Source organism: Colias philodice, chromosome 8 (assembly GCF_061535455.1).
Source record: "Colias philodice isolate Cphi_HAF_F1 chromosome 8, ilColPhil1 Martin Lab GWU primary, whole genome shotgun sequence".
NCBI lineage: Eukaryota > Metazoa > Arthropoda > Insecta > Lepidoptera > Pieridae > Colias > Colias philodice.
This window is the reverse complement of record NC_143093.1, coordinates 5930186-5946291: the sequence shown is the minus strand read 5'-3', so window position 1 is coordinate 5946291 and position 16106 is coordinate 5930186. Positions and strand designations below refer to the sequence as shown.

The 16106-nt window shown below is 31.8% G+C and overlaps 2 protein-coding genes across 4 annotated transcripts; one reads left to right on the top strand and one right to left on the bottom strand.

Moving 5' to 3' along the window:
- The first annotated feature begins 1934 nt into the window (after nt 1–1934).
- Nucleotides 1935–4791, top strand: PIG-Q (phosphatidylinositol glycan anchor biosynthesis class Q). 2 transcript variants are annotated; one of them, XM_089698195.1, is made up of 8 exons: nt 2196–2268; nt 2399–2667; nt 2748–2873; nt 3096–3231; nt 3306–3450; nt 3706–3898; nt 4204–4318; nt 4412–4791. In XM_089698195.1, exons 2-8 carry the CDS (start codon nt 2410–2412, stop codon nt 4591–4593), a joined length of 1155 nt encoding a protein of 384 aa, XP_089554321.1. In that variant the 5' UTR covers nt 2196–2268; nt 2399–2409; the 3' UTR covers nt 4594–4791. The 2 variants fall into 2 exon arrangements, with proteins under 2 accessions (XP_089554320.1, XP_089554321.1); XM_089698194.1 differs by having other exon boundaries at nt 1935–2667.
- LOC149486563 (nuclear distribution protein nudE-like 1) lies at nt 4785–14528 on the bottom strand. 2 transcript variants are annotated; one of them, XM_089698196.1, is made up of 7 exons: nt 14233–14528; nt 13986–14139; nt 10878–11014; nt 10661–10797; nt 9659–9811; nt 9223–9305; nt 4785–7449 (listed from the first exon to the last, which is right to left on the bottom strand). In XM_089698196.1, the coding sequence occupies exons 1-7, from the start codon at nt 14301–14303 to the stop codon at nt 7057–7059; spliced, it is 1128 nt and encodes a 375-aa protein (XP_089554322.1). In that variant the 5' UTR covers nt 14304–14528; the 3' UTR covers nt 4785–7056. The 2 variants fall into 2 exon arrangements, with proteins under 2 accessions (XP_089554322.1, XP_089554323.1); XM_089698197.1 differs by having other exon boundaries at nt 4785–6525; nt 14233–14527.
- Between the last annotated feature and the right edge of the window lie 1578 nt (nt 14529–16106).

The following is a 16106-nucleotide window of genomic DNA, read 5'->3' as shown; positions in this document are numbered from 1 at the left end:
GCATAATGCGACTCAGTGCCGCACAATGCCGAATTATGCTGATGCTTAATTGGAACGTGAAACGCACCAGCAGGTTGCGCTAAGTTCAGTGTTGAAAAAAAAATATTCATAGAGTTAGCAATAACCTCAATAATGGTAAATAAAGTGGTATACATATTAATTGGTTGAAAAATATTTACGGTTATTTTAAGTAATTTGGATTTTGATTTTTAAAGTGAAACTTTTATTACATCGTCTCAAACTTTTTGGTCTGTGTAGCGCATGTCGCGTGTATCGCGGCTGCCGAGTAGGTATACCTACACGGCAGCCGACCGTCACGCGACATGCGCTACACAAAGCAGTGTTCGGAACCGTTCGAACAGTTTCACTTTTACCGTGGTTTCATAAAACCACACAACATTTTTTCATTAACATTTTTTTAAATGTTTGTACCTTCATCCATACTTATATTTATTTTTTTAACACAATTTGAATTAACTTTGATTATTTCGAAAAAACTACAATGAAACGAAAGATTTAAATTTTTTTCCAACAATTAATTTTATTATTACTAACGATAAATCGATTGCACGCATCAATTCACGCGCATTACTTTTTCTAGTGCTCGATTGTGCGAAGCGTTGCTGTAGTTGGAACATTCAACGTTAAGCATTATGCCGCATAATGCGCTCTAGTGCTGTAATTGGAAAACGGGGATTATTTTCCACTATAAAAATTTACGTCATCTTACATATTACTATCTAACATCTTTTATACCCAATGCCGTTTCTTAAATATTAAAGTCTATGACAAATGACGCAAAATGGCGCCCGCCAAAAATTTTACTCGAACTAAGTTTTAAAATTGATTATCTAATTAATTACCGATGAAAAGTTATTTCTTTGCACTTTGCCGCATTACATGAATCATTAGTGCACACAACACACTCTAGGGTATATTTGATGAGTTGGTTTTTTGTCTTAAAACAAACAAGACATGAACGCGACCATCGCGCTAAAGTGACTGAGTGCAGTGAGGCCATATTATGGCCTACATGAACGCGACCATCGCGCTAAAGCGACTGAGTGCAGTGAGGCCATATGGCCTGTCGTCTCCTTAAGTAGTAATAGTATCTCAATGTATAACCATAGGCAACTAAAGGCAAGATTGTAATTAAAAGCGGATGTGTGAATTTTTACGATTTTCTCAATAAAAATTAAAAACTTCATGAACAGCTTTCACACGTTATTTTCGTGTAAATTCTCAAACACCAAGTTCCAATGGAATTAAATCCATGGAAATGAAAGCTATACGCTCGGTCATACAACGCATTCGGTTTCCTGATCAAATTAATATAATATTCGGAAATTCATATGGTCAATATAGGGTCAATAAAATATATAGTAACTAGCTTTCCGCCCGCGGCTTCGCCCGCGTTTACAAAGAAAAACCTGTTCCCGTAGGATTTCCAGGATAAAACCTATCCTATGTCCTTTCTCGGGTATCAAAATATATCTATACCAAATTTCATGCAAATTGATTCAGTAGTTAAGGCGTGATTGAGTAACAGACAGACAGACAGAGTTACTTTCGCATTTATAATATTAATAATAAAGTTATTATTCTGTGTCTGTACCTTGTCTGTACCCACTGAACCGAACCAAACTTTAGGTTAAAAAACCTTTTTTTAGTTCGGCACTCGGAGCAATTAACAAGCCTAGTTAATTGCTCCGAGGTTCGGGGTAATTGGAATAGTATGAGACTTGTAAACAATTTAATATGTAAGCAGAGTATATATTTAAGTTTCTGGATCAAAATTCCCACAAAAATTCCTGATCAGGAAACCTAATTCGGGCTGGGCCACTGGCCGGGCATAAAGTATCTTGTTGCCATTGATGAAAAAAAAACCTAGCTGTCAGTGTCATTGTCAACTTCATTGACATTCATTCATTCTATGTTTATTTTGAATTTTCACCTGTGTATTTTAAATTTCACCTGTGATTTTAAATGTTTCACGAATTAGAATACTACTGAATGCTTATGTAAAATTATTATTTAATGAAGAATGTAATCATCACATGCTACATGAAAATAGATATATACTAATTATCAAACTTATTAATTTAGGAGTACAAAAATAAAATGCCGCTCACTAAAATATTTCTGCCTTTTTCCCCTATTAACGATGAAGTTTTCTTTAGAGGATACTTAATTACAAAACAAGGAAATACACTCATATACATTACTGAGTATTCTAATATACAGGCAGATATTGAAAACAAATTTAATGTGAGTGACGATACTGTTATTGGTTATTGTAGCAGCGAACCTTACATTCCAAAATATGTAAACATTGAACCTATAAACATGATTTTCATGCAGCGATGTGATAAACCTAAAATAAGTGAATTGATTATAGACGGTGAAAAGATGTTAAATCGTCAAGTAATAATGGTAGTCTATGATAAAGACAAATTAATAAATTCAGAAATACTCAATATTTCCTGCGATGAATTACTAATGTTGCGAGAACTATTAAAAAAAGATTGTAATGTGCCAACAACATCAGAGTACAATCCAGTTCTAAACGCTCCATCTATACTATCATCATCTATGTTCATCCAACATAGCTATAACCAGTTAAATTTATTGTTCTGGTTAAAGCATAGCATACAAAGAGGAGAGAAAGTAAGTTTACAAGAAATATAAAAGGATGTGATCCTTTAGGTTTTAACTTATATGGAAAATTAATTGAATGTATTTTGCAGATATCTATAAAACAAGGAAATTGGATTCTAGCTCTTACTGTTGATATAATTTTAGGCTATTACGTCTTGGATATACTGTTATTTGATAGAAATGAAATTGGAGTTTTATTACTAGGGATACTGGAGGTTTGTAGCATACTACCTATTACTATTTGAAAAAATTGTTTCTATTATTTTGGTATGTCTTTGAATTAAGTAAAAGAAAATTATTTTATGGAAAAGCATTTTCGGATAAATAGTAATTTACTGTACTTTAAAATAACTACTCACATAAATTCATATTCAGAATTAAAATAATTTACTTATTTAAATTCTAAATTAAAAATAATTCATGTTTTGTTTCTTCAGAAATTGGTAAACTCAATGTACTCGCTTCTTAAATGGCTTATGGGAGCACCTGCAGGGTTAAAATTAAACAATGCATTCAATAAAATGCTGGGCAAATACTTCTCTTATCATGTGGAATTATGGTGGCTTTTTCTAGGTAATATATTTATTTTTAATTTATTTATACACATAAATTTGATCTATTCAATTAATATGACAATTTTTGTTTAGATGTTTCAGGGGAAAGATTAGACTTCATACTGCATATTTATCAATACTTGGGATATTTTGGACTTACCTTCCAAGCTGCTATCATTTCTGACATGTTGTGCATCACTACATTTCACTCATATTGCATTTATGTATATGCTGCTAGGTAATATATCCATCCTATCTACTTAATATTATAAATGCGAATGTTTGTATGTAACTCTAAACGGATTTTTATGATACTTGGTAGTATTTAGCAGATTTATCCTATGTACCAGAATAACACAGGCTTTGGACAAATTATGTACTTGCTTTGCCCATGAGTTTTACCGCAAGTTTATCTGCGCAGCACAGTTAGTTTCATATCAAAAAACTATATTCTTATTAGGAATATTTAAACAAAACGAGACAATCTTTTCAGATTATTCAACATACAGATATCTGGTTTGATTGCTTTGTTGAGATTATTTGTGGGAAGGAAACACAATCCACTGAGAGGAACTATTGATTCCTGTGAATACACAAATCAAGAATTGTTTGTGGGGACAGTTGCATTTACTATATTACTGCTTCTGCTACCAACAACTCTAATGTATTACATTGTTTTTACTATGGTAAGTTATTTATCAATTGTTAAAAAGAAAGTAATCCAAAAAAGGCATACAAGAAAATTTTAAATTGTTTCCACTGCTCCTACTACTTATAACAAGTGAAACTTCTTTAGGCGCATTTAGAGTAAAATTTCAAGGTCGCGTCATGACAATACCGTTACGTCATGGAGTAAATCGACGATTTTAGTTTTCACAGATATCTAAGTATATTTTGCCAAAGAAGTTTCACTTCTGACACGTGTGCTCGGCATACACGTCCTTTTTTGTTATTTTTTTTACAAATATACATTTGAACATTCAATTTGCAGTTTCGCATCCTATCATTATTTGTGCAGTATGTGTCAGCAAAACTGATACATTTGATGCAAACTTTACCAATTTATGTAGTCACGCTATGGATGACGCGATCCCCAAAATTGGCAGGTAAATATTGATTTTTACGATTAATTAATTTTATGTAAGACGTAATGCAATCTAGGCCTTAGCCTTGTTAAATATGTATATTCTTTCTTAAAGGAAACATTTTCATTGAAGAAACAACTATTAATATAAGGTGTCACCTACTGCTCAAAATGAAGCTATCCAATAAACCTTTGAAGGAGCTAATGAAAACTTTTAAGCCGCCTATCTCAATGCCAAAGAATGTGGATTGGAAGCATATTGTTTCCAGTGTATTTACCGGAAAGCAGATAATATAAGAAAAACGTTTAATTCTCTATGGTTAAGAGTTTTATATGTGACTCATACGACTCATAGAACTTATACTGATGTTTAATCAAATATAATAAGTATTACGTATTACTTCTTCAAGACTTGTTAATTATTTATGAGATTTATAATTATTAGACAAAGTTGTTATGTACTTGTAAATAAGTGTAAATAAAAAACATTTTCTTTTTACTTATTTTTTTATTTCGATGATATTATTTCCGCACAAAAATATAAATTGTGTTGTCACCACACGCAAACATAAATGCTAGTAATTCACTATATGCATTCGCAACAGATTCCTGAATATTTTAGTACAAAACAAACAGACTAACTATTAAACCATTCAAACAATTTTCGACATATTGACAAGGAATTCTACTGTTAAAATGATCACAATGTTATTATTTAAATCTATATTGAAAAGTTACTTGTAAAACTATGTCTACAGTACAAAAATTATTCCGGGTTCTGTAGGTAGGTATTGTAAATACAAAAAATATGTTATAGTTTCAAATTTTTAAATTATCGTTCATACAAGATATAAAGATCTATTATTATCTGATCACTAATTAATTACATAGTATAATTTTTACATTTTAATAACTCCGAATGGTGTAAAAAGCTATATTTCTAATAATATGCATTAAACAAATTTAATTCTGTTCAGTTTTATATTATGATCAAAACGATTATTGGAAAAAAATATCTTTATTTCTATTCTATATGAGACTTATTGCTTACAGATACATTTTAAATTCTATTGCGTTTCACATGGGTAAAAATGTTTTTTTTTTTTCACATTTTTCTATATTTTTTGCAACACTGCGTTAGAAATTAAGGCAAGATTTAAATTTAAAGGTACAAATAGTAACTTATTATAACTTTACTATATTATATTATTGCATGCAGGATTAAAGATACGTTAAATTTAAACATTTATTACTGAAAAGGAATGTAAATAATACATTGATAGAATGTTAATGAAGTAGTCAATGAATTTTGAAGCTGAAAACAAAACTATCCCAGACGAGAAAACTCACACTCATGTTAGTCACACAAAAATGTTGAATATGTAATTCCAAAAACACGCTGTTAAATACATTATTTTATAATACACCCCACCCCATTCGGTATTACTGAGCAATTACTTTTATGCGGATTTATTTATTATTATGGTACATATTATTTCATTAACGTCGCTTTTAGCACGGTAATATACTTCATTAATCACATTTCTAATATAACAACCTAAATGTTGCAATTAAAAAGTGTATGAAAAATAAATCGCCATAAGTTTTACATACTGAAACTAATATTGATTATAAAATTTTTCAGTGCTAACAATTGCATAAAGTGCTATATTATTTACATAAAACTCCCAATAGAAAATATAGTATATCATATTTATACAAATAATATTATGATTGATATCGAAAATTGTTTCTGATGGAATCGTTTAACGCGTTTTATTGTTGGGTAATTTATGCCTGACTTGCCTTGATTGAAACTCGTTTTAAATACGTTTTGTGAACAGATATAACACAATGCATGAAGCAAAGCTATACCCGTGTGGTGTTGCGATGTCAACGGTGGGTAGGCCGAAATCTGTTTTTACGTAAATTTAACTTATTTATTTTTATCATCACAGATATAAGTATATTAGGAAATGTGATTCCGATCACAGTATAATATTAGATAGAGTAAACAAAAGCTATTTTTGTAATATTCGATCTATATAGTATCATACTATAAAAAGCTGACGCTGTTTATTTGTCGCAAAGTTGACGTGTTACTGTATTCGGCAAGTCTTAGTTCTTGAGTACACACCTGTAGTCCTTATTCACATCCGAAGCAGAGTTTGGCGAATGTTCTTTAGGTCTAACCGAACCGCGACACGATGCTAACTTTGATTCCAAAGCCTACAATGAAGAAAATTACAAAATATGAATGATGTTAATATTAGTAGGTGATATGGAAGTCATGTGCAGTTTTACAAAGCCTTCACCAGCGTGTGCAAACAAAACAAACAATCATATACTACACGTTACACGTATCACCCGAGCTTATCGATACTAATAGTTTATGTATAATTATTATAAGTTTTTTTACAATATTTTAGTCTAAGTAGTTTGAATCTTACTTCAATTTATAAAAGTTAGTCTAATTAGTTACATTTCATTTATTTTGGTAATTTAGACATTAGTACATTAATTCTAGCTAGTTTGTAAATAAATCTCTGTTCAATAAAAATACAATTCCATCCGTTGTACACAGTGTACGTATTTATAAAATATTTAGTTAATCTAAACAAGTTTTATTATAATGTATTATGCGGAAATAATTTCTTTAAAAATAGTATGGCAGCACTGCATACTTAATAAAAAAATAATACAACCGTGTATTACAACCGTATACACAATTTTCCTAAGGTCAAAAGACGGTACAAAATATCAAAATTGTTCTTGTCGCAAATTCTGTTTCCCTTTGCTCTGATCTTGTCCTTTCCTTAAATTGAGAAAATTCTCGAGGCCCTCCCTAGATCTGACTAGGAAAGATCGCCTCAATTTGCCGTTGTCATTCTGAAACCTTTGAAATGGTTGTTCCGATTGTCTCTGTTTTACATTAGCCGTGGGTGTATTTATTGTTTCTGGTCTTGAGTACTGACGCGTGAATTCCGTGGGTTTTCTGAATTCGATAGGATCGTCTGGTAAATCGGTTTCCTTGGTCTGTTTGGGTTCCGTCTGTTCTTTATTGTCACTATCGTGTGGTGAATCGCACTGCGCGACTTCGGTCACGCAAGAACATTTCACCTTACCACATTCGCGGCAAAGAAATCTCTCAAGCTGCAAGCAATAAATACCATGCACTACAATATACACAACCATGCAAATTAAAATGTAGCTCAAAACTAAAAGCCTCGAAAATATACAATTACTGTGATGGAGTAACAGTATTAGTAAAAGTAAATTATAATTATTGCTGATATAATATTTTTTATACAGAATAATACATAAATAAACAGACACACAATATTCATTGCTATGGAATTTGTTTTATTTGCCTAATATAAATATCCAAAAATAAATATATAAATAAAATATTAAATATAAATACATACTACATATACATATTTAAATAGTATTCCGAGATATTTAGGGAACATATTTTTTGGAAAATAACTATGTAAGCGAAACATTCCAGTACAATGCTCAAAAATGTAAATTTCTTCCAAGTATACAACTAAATACAGTGGCCATGAAAATTAACTAACAGTAGGTACTTCTTATATTGATTTTCCAATGCAGTATAATTTTAATAGAGTAGTTACCATAGAAACAAGGTTACAACAACCAATATGTGGGTCAGACAATAAATACATTCAAATATTTATAAATATTAAATTACTTTACGAAATAGGGTTATTTATGATAGCTATTTGTTATCTAGGTCTTTAGCCTTATTGCTGATTTATAAATTCAATGATACATAAAATACATAAAACTACATCACAATAAACAAACACAACTAACTCACTGTAGATTAACTGAAAATAAATAATATCTAAACTAAATTATACAACAACACAATATAACTAATATGTACATAAAATATAAATACAAAATAAATATAATAAATAACTAACAACAAAATAACAATAAAATCAACGCTATAATAATATCTTTAGCCATAAATACTTGAACATGTCATACTCATTTACAATGTTAAATGGTTAACAGGGTAAAAAATGTATTACATTATTATCAGTAAAAAATATTATCCTGCATTTTGTGATGGTAGGTACACTAATTATTGTAGAGCCATTTTAATAGGCAACATTTGACAGTTCAACAAAATTCAACAACGTAACCTAGTAACCACGACATAGAATAACATGATATTTCGTTTTGTTAGAACTGCACATTTGTTTAACTTTTTTCAATTACGATTACATATTTATAATAATAATGACCGATAGAAGTAATTTTAGGACTTGATTTTACTGATAAACCATTCTAAACATAATGAACAATTTCTGATTTAAAGAACTGACGTCGCTACAATTTTGTGTCAATAAACCTTTTTTCTTTTTAAATACCAGAGACGTTACTCTAAAAATCGAAATCTGACATCTAGAATCGAATGCATTGATTACTTGGGAATAAAAATTATCATAAATTATTGACATGTGTGTGATTATTCAAGTTCGATTGACAAATGTTTCAAGTCCGTATCGATTAATTCACTTTAATCAATGTTTTTAAGCAGGTTACCACCCTATGAAGATAAAATTGATAGACGTCAAATGTTGCCTATTAAATTGGCTCTACTATAAAGACAACAGTTAAAATGCAACAAGACATATACTAATTTAATTATTTCATGTCTGTACATCAAATTGCATACCATATTTTTTCTTTCATCAATTACACTTTAATCTTTCAAAAAATAGGCATTTATTAATGAGACTACTATGAACTATCACAAGCCATTTACCTAGTCCCTACTACCTATAACACCAATTGCAAATTTACAACACTTGTATGGTACGCCCATATAACTAGTATTATTAAGGTGCAAAATAACAATATTACAGCGTTAAAATTAAAACTACTCACCCCCACTTTCCGCAGTAGATCTCCTACTATATTTATAGCAGACACTCGGGAAGATGGAGTCATCGCATTTCCGTTTATTTCTCCTATTACATAAATAAACAGTTCTTCAGGTAATATAATAATTAGCTAAATAAACATACACTTGGGTGAGTGATAGCGATTATGTTGTCACAAATTTCACTTTATTTAATGCCCAATTTTTCGCTCTAATGACGCACAAGTAAAAGTGAAAGATACATTTAATTTTACATCGACAAATGTATGTTATTAAATGTGCATTAACTTGGAAATTGTTTGTCAAACTCAGAATCAAAAGGGATAGTGAACTGAATTTATAATAGGAATGCTATGTCAAATGATAGGACAATATCTAAGAAATAAACTGACTTAAATAGCTATGAAATTACGAAATAAAAATATTATTGGTTATACTTACGTCGAAGTGGAGATGCTATTGATGTTTGTGTTTCAATTTCAACTTGAGTTCGAGAGGTATTTGAGTGACCGTTGCAGACATTTTCATTTGTACCTCCGTCTTCTTTCTTTATCGCTGGAATCTTTTCTATTACTTTCAATTCTTGCTTGAGATCTGTAAATAAACAAAGAAGAACTACATATAATAATATTTTTTTATTATTTTTAATCTTTTTTTTGCTGCGATCTGACTCCATCATGCTTGGGACAATAAGCGGCATGTTGGACATATCATTATTGGCATGTATGGTATGTGACCTGTGGCACATCCTCATTACAGAAGTGTGGTAGTGACCACGAAACGACCACGAAAAATACCTCAAGATTTGGTAGTAAAAACCAACCAAACCAAACCACCACCAAATCTTGAGGTATTTTTCGTTTCAGCCGTCGTGCTTGATGATCTAATCATTTAATAATATAGAAACAAAAAAATACCTTTTCATATAATTCAAATACATATAAAATTTAAAACTCTTTCTTGTCGTTTTTATTGCATTTACGATAGGGATAAGAAGATAATGCACTGATTGATTAAATAACATTTGATACTCAAAAAGTGTGATAATTTTAGTTATACCAAAATTTATTATTATATTCATAACTAGCGGTCCGCCCCCGCCTTCGCCCGTGGTACATGTTTACGTTTTCTCTCCATAAGAACTATCCTCGTACTTCAAGAAATATTATAAATAAAGAATTTACGAAATCTTCAGTCGTTCTCAGCACATTTTATAAGATTTTATAAGATGTAGGTAAATGTAACTAACTAATGGAAATAAAGTTCACACAAAATTATAACCTTGAAAAACCAAAGCAGGTAAAACTGTTTTGTTGATGACCTAACATACCAAATATCTTATAACCCAATAGAAGTACAAAACAACATTTGTTGCAACCTTTTTTTTGGTTACATCATAGATACATATATGTAATTTGTTAAGTAATATCATGATTTACATACCTCTTGCTTCATCATTAGCTCGTTGTAATTTAATCCTGAGATTTTCAACTTCATCCACCTCACTTTCCAGTACTGCATTTCTCTCATATGCTTGATTTAATAGTGCTTCAATACAAGCCACTGATTCTGCTATGACTCTGCATTTAGATAACAAGGATTAATAACTGCAATATTATTTTATACATACAACAATAAGATATATTTATAAACATTATACCTTTGACCTCTTTCTAGATCATCATTTTTCTGCTCTATTTCTCTAACATATGTTGATTGTTTCTCTTTTTCTTTTTTAAGTGTTTGTAATTCATTTTCTAAAGCATTTGTCTCATGCTGACTTCTTTCTAACTTATTCTGTAAGAAAAATATTAAATAGAACTAAATTTGATAATTTATGTTTATAGCTCAACTGACGTCAATCAAAATATAGATGTGACGAGTGTGTAAAAATAACATTTATTCTTCAATTTACTTGCACATTGGCCACAAAGTCACTGCTGCAACTGATGAAGAAATCACTACAATATAGAAACTGTTATGTTCATAAATCTAAAAGTTTGATGAAATGAAAACTCTTTAACTGACTTCGAAAAATAGAAGGAGGAGGTTCTCAATTCAGCAACTATTTTTTTTAAATACAAAATCTCACTGTAGCATTAAAATACAGAATAATAAAACTAGAACATAAATAAATATGCGGTAATACCCTGCACTTACTGGATAGATAGTATGTACGGGGTTTCTTTAGAGAACTGCCGCACGTATTATAGGTTTTTTGTGGGTGGGGAATGGGGGGGAGGAGGGGGGGACCCTCCCACCAAAAGGGGAAAGTTAGGAAACCAATAGTTTTGGAGAAAAATCAATTTTCCTATTCTAACCTCAAAATGTATGGAATTGGTGTAACAAAAATTTTACGATACATAAATAAAATACAAACAAGTTGTGAAAACCTACGTAGTTTTTTTATTTGAGTGGGAATCGCCCTAAAGTCGCTTCTGGCACTCGCCGGCCGCTGCCGCGGCACGCTCGCTTCGCTCGCTCGGCTCGTGCGGCAGTTCAAATGTTAACCTAATACGCTCGTCGCTTCGCTCCTCGCTACCTATTTGAAAACTAAAAGTTTAATAGTTTTTTAACCTACGTAGATTTTTTTAAAGCTATTGCATAGCTTCTATCGCGGGCCTTGAGCGCGGGGACCGAATCCAGAAATTGCGTAACGAAAAACCTCACGCTCCCCACTCCGACGGGCACGGAGGTGCGGCTTGAAGGCATGCTATGCAATAGCTTTGCCGCGGCAGTCCCCGAGTGCCACACGTCTTTTTTGTTTGAGTGGGAATCGCCCTTTAGTCGCTTCTGGCACTCGCCGGCCGCTGCCGCGGCACGCTCGCTTCGCTCGCTCGGCTCGTGCGGCAGTTCATGAGTAAACCTAACACGCTCGTCGCTTCGCTCCTCGCTACCTATTTGGATATTAAAAATAAAAGTTTAATAGTTTTTTAACCTACCTACGTAGATTTTTTTTTGTTTGAGTGGGAATCGCCCTAAAATCGCTTTTGGCACTCGCCGGCCGCAGCGTAAAGTCACAGTACAGTGAAATGGAACGTCTTGGTCCGCTTTTTTGCACAACAAAACGGATAAATGCACTTTTTTCGCACAAAAAAATTATTAACTTTAAAAATTAATAACTAAAAAACTACAAGTTTCCTAACGATAATATTTTGGAATTACAATCTTACATTACCTAGCTAACTAAAAATATAAATATTTCCAACAAATTCGTGCGGCAGTTAACTAAAGCCAACCCGTATGTACTGCTATAGCAATGTAAGTTGGATGCAACTTTGCATATAAACTTTCTTTTTTATAATATTATCTGAATATTTGCTAATGGTAGCTCAAATTTAATTGCTAATTTTCAAATCTTTATTTATTTACCATTTAAAGTATTAAAGTTGTAGTTTTTGCATTAGTATTTTTTATTGCTTAACACAAAATAGGGTAGATAAGTGGAGGTATTACTGTTTCACTTCTATAAGGAATGTCAAATCAAAATAAGTAGATTCTATCACTTCTTATCATATTGTATGATATTACTAAAATTCAATCCGAAAGACTTGTAATTAGGGATGTAACGATACATGATTTTGCCGATACGATACCGATACCGATATTTGTAGTAATGTATCGGCGATACCGATACCGATACCGATATCGATGGCTTGGTAGAAAAATAAATAGTGAATTATGCATAAAAAGTTACCAACATTTAACAGAGACAACTGTTAATCGTATTCTTTTAAATAAAAATGCCAAATCAAAAAACAACAAAACCATTTATTTTAGTATTATTATTTTACGAAGTCAGTTAAACTTTAAGTAATACACATACAATCAGTACCTAATAAAATTTTACTATTGGTAGAGTTTTTTCAGAAAACAAAGTGCGCACGCGCGGGCGGCCTCCCGCATCGTTCATTGGGCGCGGGTTTTTGAATTATTTGATATTAAAAAAAATTGGTTGTTTGTAAAGTAGGTTTACGATCGAGATGTTTACGTGATAACATAATGCAGTGGCAGCGCTCGAGATGAAACGGGAGATCGGTCCGTCTCTCTCTCGTTATACCTGCGATCGCGCTCGTGAGGTTTTGGTGTGACACAAGTTTATGAGCATGTCACCCGACTATAACGATTTTAAAAACGTTATCACGTTAAAAATTAAAATATTTCTTTCCTTTACATAAACAAATTTGTGATTGGAACACTCCTAGTAAGCAAATAAAATGCTTGTGTCAGGAGGTTCCGCTCTTCCTTAACACTATTACAGAAACAGAAATAAAACAATATGAATGAATACAATGCAAAAACATAAAAGAAAAGAAAGAATTTAATAAAAAAATATCGGTATCGGTTGATTTATTATCGGCGATACCGATATATCGGCTTGCCGATATATCGGCCGATATATCGGTATCGGTATCGGTATCGTTACATCCCTACTTGTAATCATATTCAACAAAAACGTCAATCGTAATGCAACAAAAACTTGTTAAAGTTAAATTATAATCACTGTAATTGGGTTAATTTTTCAAGACAATAATCTAAGCTCTGAATATGGTAAAGACAAATACTATCAAGAAGATTTTAACCTAACAGAAAACTAAACTAAACTATACAGTTTTCACACCAAGAAATTGTAAATTATTAGTGAGACAACTTTTGGCATAAAAAAACAATATTATGCCTCTGATATAAGAGCACATTTACTCGGATATAGATGATAAAATTATATTGATGACGACAATAAACAAAATCTGTATAAACTTAAACTCACCCTAAGCATTTCTATTTCATTTTTAAGCCTTTGGTTTTGGTGTTCCAGATCTCTATTCTGTTTTTCTACTTGGACTAATGAAGCTTCTAACTCTTTTTCGAGCTGTGCAGAATTCTCCGTGTATTCGTCCAATTCTTGTTGAATGTCAATGACTCTGTTCACAAAGATAAATAATCAATAAAATAACAGGTTTTAAATAAACTTTCATCGTTTTTAAATCTTTAAGCATTTTTAAATATAAACTTACTTTTGTTCATAATACTTCGCTTGTTTCTTCCAATATTCTATAGAATCATCTAACTGTTGTTGAGATTCCATAATTGTTTAACAGAAATTAAACAAGACCTTGTTTTATTCTAATATACAGATCCAAGCTGAATAAGTAAATTTGCACATATATGATATAATTTAATGTACATAGGTCCAGAACACTTAATTAATCCTTTTGTTTTAAATACTTAAATACCTTAATTAATGATTATAAACTTGAAACGCAAATTATGACACAACTTCCTCGTCAAAAACAAGACAATTCGATTCACAGATTACTATATATTAGTCAGAGATTCGATTTCAAGACAAGTATAAAATAGCAACACAGAGCCAATGTCACAGATATACAACTATTTTAATTATAGTAGAGCCATTTTAATAGGCAACATTTGACAGTTCAACAAAATTCAACAACGTAACCTAGTAACGACAACATAGAATAACATGATATTTCGTTTTGTTAGAACTGCACATTTGCTTAACTTTTTTCAATTACGATCACATATTTATAATAATAATGACCGATACAAGTAATTTTAAGATTTCATTTTACTGATAAACCATTCTAAACATAATAAACAATTTCTGAATTGAAGAACTGACGTCGCTACAATTTTGTGTCAATAAACCTTTTTTCTTTTTAAATACCAGAGACGTTACTCTAAAAATCGAAATCTGACATCTAGAATCGAATGCATTGATTACTTGTGAATAAAAATCATCATAAATTAATAAATTCGATTGACAAATGTTTCAAATCCGTATCGATTAATTCACTTTAATCGATATTTGTAAGCAGGTTACCTCTCTTCGAAGATAAAATTGATAGACGTCAAATGTTGCCTATTAAATTGGCTCGACTATAATACCATGTATAAACGCACTTAGGTATTAGCCTGTATTTAATCCTAATTTAATCTGCTGAATTTATTAAATAATGTTTTATTCTAATACAATGTCTAATACAATTTGTATTAAGTCACGACTAAAACAAAAATACAAAATAATCAGGGTAGATCAATTATTATTACAACTAAAGTGCTGATACGACTGCATCGAAAAATCAAATTCTCAATGAATAGGCTACTAATTCTTCTCGTTTCCCGAAACCTTTTCCTATGCTTTTTTATTTCACACATCATTAGCCGCGTCCAGACCGACCGAGCGCGGCTCGCGAGTCCCGCTCGCGAGCCAATAGTTCGGCCGGTGTGGACGGCGCTCGGGCTTCCTCGGGCGCACGTTGGCTCGGCCGAGCGCCGCTCAGCCCCGAGCCATGCGTTGTCGGTTTTTGGCGATGCTCAAAGGCGGCTCAGTCTGAGCTGCTCGCCCGGTGTGGACGGACTTAACGACGCTCGCGAGCCAGAATCAAAAATGGATAAAGAAGACAGTATTCGCTTAATACAACTTTACGGAAGCTTCAAAATGTTATGGGATTCGAAAGATCCAGATCATTTAAATAAAAATTTCGGTTTTGGTACAAATTTTTAATCCAGATTTTTGCACGCCTCATAAGCGAAGCGTTGAGGTGGGTACTACTGTCACTTCGCGCAAAACATCTGATTTTTCAAACTTAAAATGTCTTTATGTATCATACATTGCACTTGTAAGATAATACATACACACACATATTAAGAAAAAACACTATTTTTAACGTTCATGATATTTTTGATGTCATTTTTGTTATTTATATGTACTAATTAAAAAACAGTTTAAAAAAGTTCTGTCTTGGACGTCCGTGTGTCTGTATGTGCGGATCCTTTTTCTTGTTAACACGATAGCGACCGAAATACTTTACTAATCGAGTCTTTTTTTTTTCTCTTACGCTTGAGTATGCTCAGGAATAGAACC

What these genes read in the sequence shown, in the direction of transcription:
- PIG-Q (XM_089698194.1), top strand. Translation starts at nt 2,122, where the DNA reads ATGCCGCTCACTAAAATATTTCTGCCTTTTTCCCCTATTAACGATGAA. An exon ending in ATTATGGTGGCTTTTTCTAG is followed by an intron (nt 3,232 to 3,305) that starts GTAATATATTTA and finishes ATTTTTGTTTAG; the next exon opens with ATGTTTCAGGGGAAAGATTA. An exon ending in ATTTATGTATATGCTGCTAG is followed by an intron (nt 3,451 to 3,705) that starts GTAATATATCCA and finishes CAATCTTTTCAG; the next exon opens with ATTATTCAACATACAGATAT.
- LOC149486563 (XM_089698196.1), bottom strand. Translation starts at nt 14,303, where the DNA reads ATGGAATCTCAACAACAGTTAGATGATTCTATAGAATATTGGAAGAAA. An exon ending in ATGAAATAGAAATGCTTAGG is followed by an intron (nt 11,015 to 13,985) that starts GTGAGTTTAAGT and finishes TTTTTCTTACAG; the next exon opens with AATAAGTTAGAAAGAAGTCA. An exon ending in AGCTAATGATGAAGCAAGAG is followed by an intron (nt 9,812 to 10,660) that starts GTATGTAAATCA and finishes GTTTATTTACAG; the next exon opens with ATCTCAAGCAAGAATTGAAA.